Here is a 15,856-nt window from a genome sequence, read left to right on the forward strand (position 1 = left end):
TGTTGTACAGTGAGCGCATACAATTGCATTTTGCACAGTCCATCAAGTAAATTGTCACAATGGTATTTATATTGTGTGGGGCTACGGTTCATAGAAATCATACCCACGGAGGTCTTAAAAACCTGCAATTTATCATCGTTTGTACACACACACACACACACACACACACACACACACACAGAGATACACACACACACACACTGTAGCACCACTGCCTCCTTCTCATACAGGGAAAGTTTGAGGGCGAGCAATTTAATGTTAACAAACGATAATTACGGGAGTAACCCAGTGGAGGTTATATAGGCCACATGTATTTTTTGATTACAGCAAATATCAGCACCTGGCCCTACCCCCATAACCTAAATACACACATAGATTGGGAGCTCTGAGATATTCAGGAATGCTCTGTGAGTATAACAAGTCCTCCAACCTGAACAACCATAAGCGCCTACAGAGGGAAGGAGAGAAGTGCAATTTTGAAAGTGGAAGTCAAAAATATTCTTAATTATAGGTCAGAGCTATCCGCAGATCTACGTGTTTTAGTTCCACCCAGCCTGGAGAAAAACAGTGTGATGTTGAAGTGAAAACCATCTCACTTTCGGACGCTGAAGTATGTTGTTAATTCCAATCATATTTATACAGTTTCTATAGAGATGATCAATATTTAAAGACGAGTTTAACCCTCCAAAGACTACAGAGGCGAGGCTTTCATCAGAGAAAACACGCAGCTGCCTCAGTGACAGTGAACTGCAGACACTTTGCTTCTTTTGTCAGCAGTCATGAAACAGAAAATCTGACTGTTTCTCTGTAAAATCAAGTAACCTTCACTGTCCACAAATTTGCTCTTTCATTTACTGTCACTGGAGAAAAAAATTTATGGCGACGCTGTCTTGGCTTTCTTGTTTCTAGCTCTGGGAGAGACTTACCCATAGTCACAAATCTACACTGATCATCCAGAGTTCATCTGAATTGATGCTGCCTTCACAGGGCGTCAGAAAAATACTGTTTCTGAAACTGCATGTGAAAGAAAAATGATTACAGAGCTATGAAAGACGAAAACCCATTATGCCAAAATGATGTTTCTCAGAACACAGAGGTAATATCAACAACTGAAGTTCAAAGTTGATGATATTCTGTTGAGTATATGTAAACTGAAAACATTTTTGCCTTTATTATGATCATACCAGTGGAGAGAGACAGGAAAGGCAGGGGACAGAGAGACAGGGGATTACATGCAGCCAAAGACCTGGGCTTGATTTAAACCTGCTGCAGTAATGACTCAGCCTCAATACATGGTGTGTGCCTAACCAGGTGAGCTGCCAGTACGCCCCCTTCTCTATCATTTAAAAGCAAAATCATGTCAGTGTTGGAGAGGGTCTACACGTCTTTCACTTTTCTGTTGGATGATAAAGCACTCAACTTCAGAAAAAACCTTCCTTTCAAATGATGTATTTCATAACTAAACAAATCTGTGACAGAAACACAATTTAACTTTTATCCTGAGTCTTGATACTTCAATTAAACTTAGATGTTCCAATAAGCCTGCATGCAAAAAGCAGCACTTAAATACAATTAGGTAATTATCATTATCTTGATTACTGGTGTGACTGGCATGTCAAAATGAACTCACATGACATCACATTTCATGATACATGGGCACATAGCAACAGAAGCTGTTGTTTTGGGATCAAAATATAACAAGTATGTAATTATTACCATATTCTCCAGAGAACAGACTAATACAATTAGTAATTGGTATTGTTTTGATTTACTGTGGCTAATTCGGCTCTCGCTAAGCTTCAAGTTGTTCCGTAAATAAACGATGTAACCAATCTGTATGTGCTTATAAGAATGATACAGGTGCAACACCTCCTACTAACAAGTTCAACTTAATTGACAGGAAAGTGAGACAGATGTCACTGAACCACAGTCTGTAAACTCCTACACAGCCCCGAGAAGATTTCTGATCAGAGCATGTAAGTGAAGAAACCTGTGTAGGTGTAGCACGGGTTTGTAAGGAGTTTTAATAAATAACAAAATCAGCAAAAAAAAAAAAAGAAAGAGAAGAAGAAAAACATTTTGATAAATTGTTCCCTGTTGCTTCTCCAAACGGAAGTATAGCAACCTATTGAGCATATGTCGAACTGGAAGAGACTGAGTTTAAGTCATTTAAAACTCTACTTCACAGTGGGTCTACACATTATCATGACTGACCTTCTCCACCACAGACAGTTTAACTTCACACGGCACAAAAAGCACAGGTTGTATGTAAAACATTAATGATGACTGCATCCCATTCACTTGTTCCAAATCAAGAGGCCACTGGGAGACCTAAAAGGAGTGGAGCCGTGATTATTAACACCTGTGCTTTTTCTGCTCGGACAAAACAAAATGTCTGCTGTGAAACACGTTTATTTAAGGGCAAGGCTTCATGAACGTCAAAATCATGTTGCTGCTGTTGTCCCTGAGATTTTGGTGGATTTTACAGAGCCAGAGGACGACTTTACATCCGACAACTGCCGAAAAGGTAGGCTGCACATGGAGTTTGAGTCTGACTCTGGCTAAAGTTCACCTAGCAGTCTGCTCTCTGAGGCAGCAGGGGATTGTACACCTTTGACTATCAATTATTGATTGGCAACCAATCAGATAAACAATTATTCAATTAAATCATTTTTCAAACACAAAGGCCAACATTCGCTGATTCCAGTTCCTCAGTAGTGAGGATTTGCCGCTTTGCTGTGGTTTATATGATTATAAATTGACATTTGAAGATATCATAACAAAACAATGATTGGCATTTAAGGTTTTTTATTTATTTATTTATTTTAATAATTTATTCACCAAACAATTAATCAATTAGTCTAAATGTAAAAATAATTTGCAGCCCCACTCTTGACCTTACTACTTCTAGAATCTTGGTTACGGTCCTGTTAACTTTATATGCTCCATTTGTATGTGGTGTAGTTATGCAAAAAAAAAAAAAAAACATTTATTTTTTGTTATTTTCAAGTTGTCTGTCTGTCCCATTCTTTTGATTGAAGTGTGATATATCACAGAAGCTCAGAGGGAATTTCATCACATCTGGCACAATTGTTCACTTGGACAACTTCATTAGAATTCCGTGGTCAAAGGTCAAGTCAGTGTGACCTCACAAACACGTTTCGGCCTTTCGAATGGCATATCTAAGGAATGCCTTGAGGGAATTTCTTCAAATTTGGCACAAAAGTTCAGTTGGACATTTCTGTGGTCAAAGGTCGAAGGTCAAGGTTATAGTGACTGCACAAAACACATCTTTTTACATAACTCAAAAATGTATAGGCTAATTAACTACAACTAAGGATTGGTGGAGCCAAACAGGTGATCTAGTTTAAATAAAAATGCCAACAAACTATGCTTTTGCTATATCCTCGATTACTGTCCTATTTGTCATTATTTCCCCCCCACACCCAAAAATGGAAGCTCAATGAGATCGTATTTTTTTTTGTGACCAGAAGCAGAAGTTTCACAAGATCACTTGAAGCCTGTTTGTGTGATTTTATTTATTATTTATTTATTTATTTATTTATTCACCATCTGATCGGGCCGCCTCTCAGTCGAGCTCAGTGAACTGATCCCGCCAGCAGAGCGCGTCCCTGCGCCTTGAACAGAAAGTGGGGATGCCTCCTACCAGAGCACAAACCCACTCCCCGTTTTCCGTGAAACTGTGAAAAGGAAAAGCCCTGTTGTTTTTTTTAACACTGTCAGAAAGCCCATGCACCGAGCGCGTTCTCCAGCAGCTGCACAGCTCACAGGACTCTCCCAGGATGCTGTCGAACAACCCTCACACCGGGTACAAAGTGGCAGGCTGTGTGATTTTCCTCTCCTTCTGTAAGTCCTCACTTTACTTTCTAATGCTCACGTCAGGAGGCTCAGGCCAGGCAGCGGAGAGGGACGTGAAGGCACCCTCAGCAGGAAAACAGTTTGTGCTGACCACAGAGGTGAAACTTGTGTTAGGAGAGAAGCGAACACTGTTGTTTGTAGCAGCGAGCAAAGCCGAGCTGCGAGTGTATTTCCAGAAGTGTTTGAGAAGTGCGGAGCCATGATTCGCCTCAACTTCCTGAGGAGTTGAAAGGCGATTTGCACATACCGGTTGCCATGTGGGTTTATGTAGACCAATGACTGTAAGTTTACATTCGAGTTAATCACAGGAAATGGTTTGAAAGCGCAAGTCTTCGGAATCACGACATTTCTCTTGAAATCGTCTCCCACTCGCGATAAGCGGCTTCCTGACACATCGACGTCGCACGAGTGGGTATGGGAGTCAAGCCCGGGGATGAAAGCTCCTCAGGCTACAGACACTGTAAGCTTTACGGTTTCCTCGCTCAGCCTGGATGTGTACCGGGAATTTAGCAGCAAAAGTCGCAGTTATGTGATAATTGATGTATTCCTCTTTTTGTTGCCATAAGGTTGAAAAGAAAACCATACACAGTCTTACCAGCCAATCCAACCAGTAATATTGTACTTTTTGTGGACATTGTAGTTAGATTTGTTGCCGAAATATGTTATAATCTGGATAAATGACATTTTACCTACTTTATGCCGTGGAGTTGCTAAATTAGATAAATAATTAGTGGCTTAAATGTCAATCGTTTCAGGTGAATTTAATTTCACATGAGCAAAAAGCATGTTGTAACCACTAATGGACCTTGGATACAGTGCTGTGTCTGTCACCATTGAGCAGAAAGCTCTCCACATGCTATATATACATGCAAATGTTGTGCAAACACAGAATATATTCAGTGATGTGTCATGTCCATTGGGTGGGGTGCAGCACACTATGTGTGACTGCAGCTGTGGAGGGAATTGCAGTGAGAGACTAATATTGCACTGGCCTAGTGTACCATGTGGATGTCCACCTGAACAGAATGAGATAAATGCTGAGCACAGGAGAGTCTGCCTGCCTGGCTAGGACTGAAAATTGTCACAATGGAGAATATAAGAAAAGGCCAGGATACACAAGGATCAAAATGTAGCCTGTACTGCAAGAAATTCTAACATCTGCTAACAGAAATTAATAAGTGAATCTTAATTATGCAAGAAATTGCCACTGTTTACAATGATTTATTTTTAATTGGATTCGACCTACAGGATAATCTGTTTTTAACGACAATTAGTCTTTTGCATCCCTTATCTGCCTACTTTCTACACGTCATGTCATGTAAATAATCAGCTTGGCTTCTTTATTTTACAAACTTTCAGCATCTTTCACTTCTTGGGAAATACAAGAAAAGTTGTCACATATCACGTAGGATCACTTTTCATTTCCTGATTCCAGATCAAAAAAAAAAAATCACAGCTTGTCTCAGTTTAATCTGCGTTTAATAACTAGATACGGGTGACGGCGTACCTGAAGTTGTTACACAATGAAGAAAAAAACGTATAACAATTCAACCTTGTGAATACACTCTGGGCCTTATGGGGAGTCTGGGTAACTGCTGCAGTTCCCTCTGCACGAGCTGAAGCTGTGCTGGTGTGTTTGGCACCGAGTCAAGCACGTTTAGTTGGGCATCAGAGTCTGACAAGGCTTCTTGTCTGCTCCCCCTGTATGTAATATTCATGCACCTAACATCAAGGTGCCGCAGAGATTTGGAGAGTGTCCAGTTTGGTGACATTAGGGTGCCACCTCTGCTGTTTTTCAATGATGTCGTTCATGAGGCTTCAACAGACTGTCATTTCTAATGTGCACTGGAGCGGTTTGGAGCTGAGTGAGACGCAGTCGGGATGGGGAGCGCCACCTCCCAAGTTTGAGACGACAGTGCTCCAGTCCACATGGGCTGCATTTCAATTGTGCCACATGTGGCAGCTCCACAAAGTCTACATTTGAAGGTGGATATGTGGCTGCTGCACTGCTCTGGGTGGAAAGCGTGATGATCACAAACGCTGTTAGTTTTGTAAAGTTGAAGTCAGTAAAAGTAAATGTTCGTTGGTTTACTTTTATTATATGCAAATGCATTGAAACGCTATCTTTTAATGTGGTTGGAGATTGTACCTGTTGGTTTGGCAAAACCAATGCTGTCTAAATATGTTATTTACGTTAAAAAAAAAAAAGGGAGATAAATGTTACTTGCTTGGTCAATGCACATTTTCATTGCATGCCAGGGAGCTACTTCTGAATGGTTAAAGATGCTTTTCTCATTTTTATTTATAACATTTCAAAAGGTATGGATTGCTATTTTATCTCCAAGAAAAAAAAAAACGTAGCTTTTCGCCATCCAGGTTTCTCAGTTCAGGTGTCGTAGGGTTTTATTCAGAAGTGACAATAAAAAGGATTGTGGGTTTTTGATGCGGGTGTTGAAGTGAGAGATGAGCCACTGAGAGAAGCTCTCAAACAACTGTCTTTGTTCTGACCGTCAGCCAAGGTCACAAGTTTTTGGGTAGTGACTGAAGGAATGAGTTTGCGAACATGAGCAGACAGGTTGAGTTTTCCCTGCAGGCTGGACGGCTTCAGTGTGGCTGACAGGGTGAGGAGGTCTGGGATTTAAGAGGACTTCGGGGTGCAGCTGCTGCTGTGGTTCTTCCGCAATGAGAGGAGCCGGCTGAAAGTGGTTCATGCACCTGGTAAAGACGCCCTGCAAAAAGAGGCTTTCAGATCCAGGATATGCAGGAGAGATTACTGTGTATCTGTAAGTGGTCTGCGAGTGCTTGAGGAATGCACATGAAGAGCTGAGCGATGCTGCTGGGGGAGCGGCTCCTCTGTGCACTTGCTTTTGTAACATTGTCCTGAATAAGCAGCTTTTGGCTCGGGGTTGAATGGGTGGATCGGGCTCTTGGTTGTTTAAATTATTGATTGAAAACATTAATTAAGCTTCAGTAACTAAAAAATTTATCCGTACTATCTCTTGAGATGATATAATTTTGTCTACTGCCAGAGATTTTGTCATATCTCTCCCTTAAATATTCACAAGTACCAGTTTGGGTAGTGTTGCAAATCAATGAACTACGGCTGCAGCTTCACAATTATTTTCATTATCAACTAGAGTGGCACTCAATACAGCATACCTCTGCCAAGGCCTGATATTTTCTTCGACCAGATCAAGATTATTGTCTGGATCTGCACCAAATTGTACAAACTGATCTCAACACTATGAATATTTCAGATATTTTATTTATTTCGTTATTTTAACATAAAGATCCAAACATTATTTCCTGAGAAATCGACAAAAATGTTGAAAAATTACCCTCTCTCGCAATGTTTAGGAAAGTGATGAGAAAGTCTTTGACACGCCCCTTTAACTGATTCTGCACCAAAATGTAAAGGGCTCCTCTCTGGTCCCACCCGTCCACCAAGTTTGGTGCAAATTGGTTTGGTACTTTTCGCGTAATCCAGCTTACATACAAACAAACAAACAAACAAACAGACAGTTAAAACACAACCTCCTTGGCAGAGGTAATTAATCAGCCAATTGTTTTCTTTATTAGTCTTTTGGTAAAGAGTCAGAAATGAGTTGATAATGCCAATAGAACCCAAGGTAAATCTTTAGACTGTTTTATAGAACCAACATTATCCAAGACATTTACTTCACTATCTCATAAAGCAAAGAAAAGCAGCAACTCTCATCAGAGCAACTGGACCCAAAGTTAAAAGTCAGACGTGTCTTTATTGTCTCTTACAGGGAAATTGATTTGAAGCCAGGATATACAAAAACTCACAGACACACCAAACAGTTATCAGATGCCAGGAACTTGCTGCCGGTTGCCACGTGAGCCTAAAAAAAATGATTCAAATTGTTAATCGATTATCTAAATTGTTGCTAGGTGACTGTTCATACAATTTGTGCATCAGTGTGATTGAGTACTTCGATTGGTCAGGTGTTTAATTTCATGGATCAGCAAAAAACAGACACGGATGCCTGGTTATTTTATCCAATAACAATTCCCAACTGATTTCCCATTAAAAATGTAACACAATATGTGTTGATATTATAAAATTGATAGTGTGATTATAAAATGAAATATATAGGATCTTATCCTTTTGGTGTAACTGTGCATGGTACTAACCAAAGGGAACAATAAAAACAAAATAATGTTTTGCCTTTCCCTCTAAACACAGTATTTTGTCAGCAGAGCCTGAACCTATAAAACTACAGAAATTACAAACCTATGCAGTCACAGATGGTAGTTGTTCGGAAGTTGTTGTTTGCAGTGTGGCCACTGTTGTGAATGTGTCGAATTAGAGAGGAAGCCAATCTGTATGTGTACTTGAGATATATTGTAGATCAGTTAATTAATAACTTATGGTATTGCAGACATCGTACAACATGTTTGTTTAGCACAGTAATTTTTTCCTAAATTATGGCCATATTAAACTATCACTAATGGTGTAAATTCATATTTTATTTAAAATGCATCTTTCAATTCATTTGAGGAAGCTGCACACTAAAGCATCCTAATAAAGTGGGTACTAACTGTATTTAAATAAAAAGTTGGGAACAAGAGAGAGCTCCAGCCATAAGCTCTTAGGAGTTGCCAGTGTGGGTTCTAGACGGTTGCTGGCAGTGCTTGAGTGGGAATAAAAAGTTTAAATTTAATATGACACAATGCCAGATGAAGCCTGTGCTCCCTGCATGCCTAACAGTTTGCAGAGCAGTTTTCAAAAACACAAATCAGGTGCATTATTACAACTGCATGTGCAGCACAAACTGTGTGCCATCTGTGCCAGTCCTTTGAGGAGCCACTTTTATTATAATAGCATTTGCTGCCTGTGTTCTCACAAAGTGTGAGATTTTTTTTCCATGAGAGAAACACTGGCATCTTGTAATTAACTGTACAGATTTTCCACCAACAATAACGAATGTCTTAATGCTGTATTAACTCATTTTTGATTACTAGGGACCACAGAGTGGAATCCAAAGCTCAGCGAACCTTGATCAAGTTATCCACTTCTTTAAATGTGATCAGAGTGAACACAAAGCAAAATTCAAAAGGAGAATAATTACACACACTGAAAAGAGGCAAAACCTTGTTCTTATTCTAGGTAATGGGTATCGAGGTCAAATGTCCTGACCTCAATACCTGCATAAGATCAGATGGTTTCTCACTGAGCTGTATGACTCAGTTTTTTTGAATACACAGAGACAAGAATAAATCTGAGCAGGGTCATAACACAAGGAATTGGGGTCCTCGATAAGTTTTTGTGATGAGTCCCAGTCTGAGCCGTCACATTTTCACAGGCACGAATCCTCTCGCAGGACAAGATCATCCATAGTACAATCCTGCAAAGCCTGAGAACAGGTTCAGTGACAATGTGTTGTTTCATCTATTGCAGACATTTTGAAAATTCTTGGTAAGTAGGTATTGTTAAGGTCAGAGGAAGACCATCGACATGGTTAAATTAAAAAGCCAAAAGTTAATTGAACATTTGTGCCTGGTAGCAAATACCCATCTCCTGCATAGAAGTCATACTTACCACACCTCACCCATTCACCATCCTGACCTCCGCACCACGCTGTTTACAAAGGAAGAAGGAAGCGCTGCATGACTCCGGCTGATCCGACAGTTTGTTTGCCTATATGCTCGAGGAATGAATTTATAATATTATTTCATCTGAGGATGGAGTACCTTGGTTTTTATTTTTCCTTGTTTTTTTTTTCCCACACTGTAATTACTGCAAACTCCTTCCTTCACTGGCACCTGAACATCGCTATTGAACATAAATCATGAAGTGCAGAAAAATCCATGCGCCGCCAGTTAGCTAACCTCTGTACAGCCGGTACTTGGTGCATGCTGTGGTGAATGTGGACAGCAACACACCCTGCATTCATCAAATTTGCATGAGTAAAGCAAGATGAAAAATGAACTTTGTACACACCTTCATGGCAGAAACAGAGCAACATGAGAATCACACCTGTGGAAATTCAGCTTAGTATTCACTCACATTTTAAATCTGGTTTGATTTGCCAATGCGTCTCTTTGGCTTGATGAATGTCTCTCGAGCCACTCCACGCCGTTTGGCGCCATGCGGGTTAGTGTTCTCGTGTGAACTGGAGAGCTGGGAGCTGCTGTCGGTGGTTTTAGAAGCGGGTTGGTAAGAGCTGGATCCAGGTTTAATGGCCCTCAGCTTGGGGATGTTTGTGCACTGTCTCAGAAGTGGTTTCTGGATGGCAGCCCTGCCATAACTATCAGCACTGTGAAGCTCACATCATTTCAGATTTTATTGACTTTGCCGCATTAAATAACTTTGTTTTTCCAGACCAGTGCAGGTGTAGTTTGTCCTCTTCACCATTTGGATCATTTGGATTGTGTGTGAACGTGGTGATTATCAGAGCTCTTCTGAAGCTCACACTGACTGAGAATTTGCATTCAAGTTAATATAACACACCTGCATAGCTGCTGTTGTTAATGTGATTAAGTTACTTCAAAGTACTTTGATGTGGTGTCTCCATTTTATTTTCTATGCCCTCTGTACCCATTAAATCCTGTGTGAACTGGAAAGCTAAGTCAGTCGCCAACAAGCAAATCATTGCTAAATTACTTTGAATCCATCAATCATCCATTTTTATGCTCTAGACAAGTAGAGGGAAGAACAATTGTAATTTGTAGAAAGCACTATACATATACATGTTTCTTTGTTGTAAGGTTCTTTAAATTCTGATAGCATACACCCATACCAACTAGATTCCCTCCCACTGTTAGGAGCGCAGTGTTTCTCGGCTAATTGCGTCGGACATCTGGTTTTATTACAGTGACAATGTAAATTGAGAAGCTTGTTGAAAAGCATTCAGCTAAACCATTCAGAGCTTTCATCATGTAGAGTGATTTCCAGACTTCCTAAAATCAAAGCGAGCAAGTTCCCCTTGGTGCGGCTCAATTGAAAACATGGTTGGAAACAACAGACTTGATTATGCAGGTTGAGGAGGCGATGCAATGGAGGTGCTCCCATCAGCACTCCTGACATTCTGTAGAGTTACACCCCCCCACCCCCACCCCCCCAAACAACCACCCCCCCCACCCCTCCACATGTCTCTGCCTCTCCCTCTCCAGGGTGAGCCATGAAAAGATGGGAGGTTTGAGCAGATGTAGCAGAATGTATTGTGAACTTGAATGTATTCCTGTAGGAAGCTCGTTTCATGCCAAATGTTGCATTTTTAATACTGACAGAAAAACTGGGATGCCAGATGACATTATTTACTGGATCACATTTTATGAATGTGTGAATGTGAATCTTTACACGGCCATCAGGATCCATGGACATTAGATTGATGATCAGTTAATAATTTGTATTGGTAGGCTTTTTGTCACAGATTTAAAACAAAGGAGGCAGTGCAATGTCTAGCTATTATTATAAATTGCCTTTATTTTCCCCTCATTGTACAATTTAGTGTCTGTAGTGCCTTTTCTGTTTCTTTCAGAGCCATATGCTCTGTGAGAGGAAAGCAGTTCATTCTTAACCTTGGAGATACAGTAATGGAAAAAAAAAACTGTATTTAGCACTTACCACTTAAGGTCCACTTACTTGTGTATTCTGGAGCTTTCAACCATATCACATGACCTTGATCTGGAGATAGAATTTGTTCAGTTGTCGCGTTATTCTGAGCTTTTTTAGAACAAAATCACTCTTAATACTACTAATATTGTGTTTGTTATTTCAAAGTGCTGAAAATTGATAGAAAAAAATGCATAAATCTCAGCTGAAAAAACTGATGAATAAGCCTCTGCTTGTTGCAGAACCGCTGTGTTGTTTCTCTGTTTATTTTTTATTATTTCAGAGTACTGGCTTTGAGTCTGAAGGATCAGCAGCAGCCTTTTTGTGTTTCCTCCCCATTTCTATCATTACTTTCTCTTATTGGAGGCATATTCAGAGCTGTCCTCATCACAAAAACACTCTATTAACTGTAAACTGCAGTGAACCGTGTCCTCTTGCAGCAACAAACAAAAGAAGTTTTTGAAGCAGGGCAACATAAAAAATTGTGTATGAAAATCAGACCTTCTCCCTTTGAAATTTCCTGTGTCATTCAGTGGAAATAGGTAAAGACCTGAGGTGTAATCTTTATATTTAATGTGGGTATTTTCAGCTCTTCTTTAAGACGCCCTCTTTTTTGTGAGGAACAGGGCAAAGTGATATTTCATCGCCTTGCCTGGCAAATTTGGACTGTTTGAAAACTGCCTCGCATCCATTGTTGTTTTCTGCTGCTTTCATGACTAAAATAATTAGGTTCATTACATTGTTCATTGGTACTGCACCGGTGGCTTTACTCCAGGCTTTACACACACACACGCGCGCGCACGTTTTGAAGTTAACTTAGCTCTTTGAATAATTTAAGAAGAGGGTTCCCTTGCAATGGATGGAATTAATATCTGACCATATGACTGCAGATTGTGTCATAAGAGCAAAGTGACAGAGATTGTATCTATCTTATGAAGTATGTACATTTGTATTGGGGTTTTTGTGCGCTTCTTTTGTATATTGGATATTTATTCATTGCAGGAATTTCAGCTGGCTTGTTCCTAGAAAACATATCTGCTGCTTTTAGGTTTTAATCAACACTCTCAGTTGCCCTCTAATGGCTGCTGCAGCGAGTCAGGGGAGGAAATTTAACTCTCTCTCGCCTCTATCACCTAATTAAAGTCAGATTTAAGGCTGACTGGTGTTGGAGGGCAGGGAGCCTGATTTAATATAAACCGGTGTATAAATTCATTCTCAGTGACACTGCTTTTTTGGGTGTATTGATTTGAAATCCTGGGAATCTTTCTGCAAAGATTTTCTTGTCCCACAATCAATGGCAATGTAATTGGATAGAAGCTCTCTGTGCTCTAATTACAAACCCGGATAGATGAATGGTACACCGCGCTCTCACGGATCCGACCTAGACTCAGCACAAAGGAATCATGGAATCATTACCTTTTTTAAATATTTTTCATAATTTTTCACAAATAATAACTTGAATCATGTTGCTTTCTTTTAGCTGTGCCTTTGTACGGCAGCTCTTCAGTTAGTTGACGCAGCTTGAAGAAAAAAGAGTCGTTTGGCTTGAAAAGATTCCTTTCTGTTTGTATCATTCACTAAAATATATATTTTTCTCTTTCCATTCCTACAGTTCACGTCACCTTTGCTGCAGGCAGCTCAGGAAAAGGCTCACAGGTGAGTAAAACAGTTGACACGTGTGATTTTTTATTTCCTGTTTACAAATTAGGTTAAAGCCTTGTGCTGTTGCTCGCCTCTTGACAATTAGTGTTAATTATTCATTTCCTGTTCCCCCTATTATACCCTTAATTACCTGACCAACTGAAGTAAACAACCATGTGTTTTGTTTTTTGTTTTTTTTTTAAATAGAGAGATTATCAGCATCCAGATCAGAAGTTTAATTTGCTCAGCCAAACAAATCCATTTGCTCTTTTTCTAAAGTGCAAGATAATTTTCTTGCTGTTACATTTTCTAAGTCTGCAGTTGCCGCTCGATAAATAATTAACATGTTCAGTTGCTCTACTTCTTATTGGTGTGAGAAGATGTTGACAGTAAGCCTCCTGGCAGAGGTGCTTAGCATCACAGAAATGGGAAATTACTGTCTTGCTTTTTACTGGTGTCAGCTGCTTCTTTTCCTACCAAGGAAGTTTTGCCCTTTTGCTTTGTTACTTTTTAATTTAACTTACATTGCTGTGAACAATGTCAGGACAATGTCACCCAATAACCCTCCTGTGTGATATGAGTGGGGAGAAAAATCTTCCTAATTGCATTTATGAGAAGTACACAAACATAATGGCCTCTGATTTGAACAAAAAAAGCAGGTTTAAAGTTTGAATAAAGCTGTTTTCTTCAAATTATTGTGCCACATTATCAGGGATACTCTTTCAAAGCCCAATCACACTCTCAAGTTTTGTTTCCTTCAATAAAAGAACGATTAGGGACAGCTGCCTGTCAGAATGATAGCGCAAAGATTTAAATGGCATCCGTTCAGCAGAAGAAAACCATTAAGGGGATGAAAGGAGCAGTGTTTTCTTAACAATGGAAACATAATCATGAATAAAAGTCAAGTCTAATGTGCTGGAGAAAAAAGACATGAGAAACTGATTTATGAAGTTTCCCTTTGTCTAAACTGTTACAATACATCAGTTCTTAGATGTAAAAGTCTTGAAAAGGCATCAGAGAAATATTCTAAAGTTTCTTTCTCTCTGCGTCTCTGTTCTTGACCCTGACATGTGGCTGCTGGGGCCTGTGAGAGCTTGATGGAGGGGTGAGAGGATTGGGGGGAGTGGGGGGGTGGGGTGGGGTGGGGTGGGGTGGGGGGGCTAATGCATTCAAAATCAAGGCTCCCCTCTGCATTTGATTTTTCTCCAGTATCGCCACATTTTGACAGGTGTTTCCCAGACTGAGCGTGGGCTGTTTTACACTTGGTATCAGACATCTGTTGTATTCAGTTGTGTTTGTTGTGTGATTTTTCTCAACAACCAAGCCCGACAGCAAAATGGAAGCCAGGTTGTTACCCCCCCCTTTTTTTTTTTAAGATCTCCTGAGCTGAAGAACAACATTAACAAATTAGAAAGGAATACAAATTTCTAGGTCATGGAAGTGCTCCAGTTTTGTTCTGGAAAGTCATGGAATTTACATCAGGGCCATGGCGGGAGGCCTGGCACTCATTTACATACACATCATTTTGCAACACATGCTTATAAATTACTGGACTCTAATTAAAAGTAGCCACACTTAAAAATAAACCAGTCGCTGAATATAACAATGAATTACTGCTCTACAGAGGATTATTGACTTTCCAACAAAGTTGCAGTGTTGTGTATGTGGGAATTTTTTTTTTTTGTCAGCGAAGCTTTAAACTGTTCAAGCGAAAAATAGATTGCAGGGTTGCAATGAATCAAGAATTATACATTCATATACAATGCAATGGATTTGGACAATCTAAATCCAAAATGATTTTGATTCATGCCTCAGTGCACAACAGCCATAACGCTGCTGTAAGACACACCAAGTATGACTGATATTTTTCACAACTACACAACGTGAGAGTAAAAGTTTATATAGTTTGAAGGCATCACAAAGACCATGTTTGAATGTTTGATGGAGTAGCTCAGAGGTCACCAATAGGCGGCCCACCGTCTGGATCCAGACCCAGATGCTGTCATATGTGGACCTATAATCTAATAAATGATTGAGAATTATTCAGTTTTGAAGTGGCACAGCTTTTCTAGCCTTTACGGCACTTGTCATGTGATGCTTCTCGGCCAATCATTGCCACTCTAGTCAGCGAGTGCGATACACTCACTGGGGAGAGACAAGACTAGAGAGTCTTGACTAGAGTTAACAAAAAAAGGAGAAAAAGGGAAACTGAAGCTACACTTTTTAGGAATATTTAATTTTTACAGAATCCAATGACAATCATAAAAAATGTATTTGGTTTTCTATTAAAATCATATTATTGGATGGAGAAGACGTCATAAATTGCTTTGGAGTTGCCAGTGATGTAAACTGTACTGTATAGGCACACTTTGCATTTAATGGAGTCATACCACCAATGTAGGCCTTTAAACCACTGTTTGATCAGAAAAGAGAAGATCTGGCACTGCATGACAGCGGATTCTCCATCTGACTTCAAACAGCTGGGCTCATCCCATCTCGATTAAAATCTGGCTTAATCTGCAGGGGTCCCCGTAGTGTCTGTTATGGCTAACACTGACATCAGAATGCAAAGCAGCAACAGTCAAGTAGTATTAAATTTACAACAACACATTTCACCATGATCCTGCATATTGTTTGCTCCCCTCCAGTGGAGGAAAATATCTAAAAATGTTACATATTCCGCTTTGATCAATATTGTTGCATATAACATTGCTACAAGAGGCCTATGATATGTAAAGCGGAACATGGTAGCAG

General features: G+C 39.9%; 1 protein-coding gene across 2 annotated transcripts in view; it reads left to right on the forward strand.

The window, feature by feature from the left end:
* The first annotated feature begins 3,647 nt into the window (after nucleotides 1–3,647).
* The window catches only part of b3glcta (beta 3-glucosyltransferase a), a 62,310-nt gene continuing 50,101 nt past the window's right edge, over nucleotides 3,648–15,856 (forward strand). The window contains exons 1-2 of one of the 2 annotated variants that reach the window (XM_056374845.1): nucleotides 3,648–3,867; nucleotides 13,074–13,117. In XM_056374845.1, the coding sequence (XP_056230820.1) occupies nucleotides 3,804–3,867; nucleotides 13,074–13,117 (108 nt within the window). In that variant the 5' untranslated portion in view covers nucleotides 3,648–3,803. Of the gene's footprint in view, nucleotides 3,868–4,218; nucleotides 4,340–13,073; nucleotides 13,118–15,856 lie in introns of those variants that run through there. The other variant, XM_056374846.1, reaches the window with a different exon arrangement.

The sequence above is a fragment of the Seriola aureovittata genome, chromosome 4 (assembly GCF_021018895.1).
Source record: "Seriola aureovittata isolate HTS-2021-v1 ecotype China chromosome 4, ASM2101889v1, whole genome shotgun sequence".
In the NCBI taxonomy this organism is placed as follows: domain Eukaryota; kingdom Metazoa; phylum Chordata; class Actinopteri; order Carangiformes; family Carangidae; genus Seriola; species Seriola aureovittata.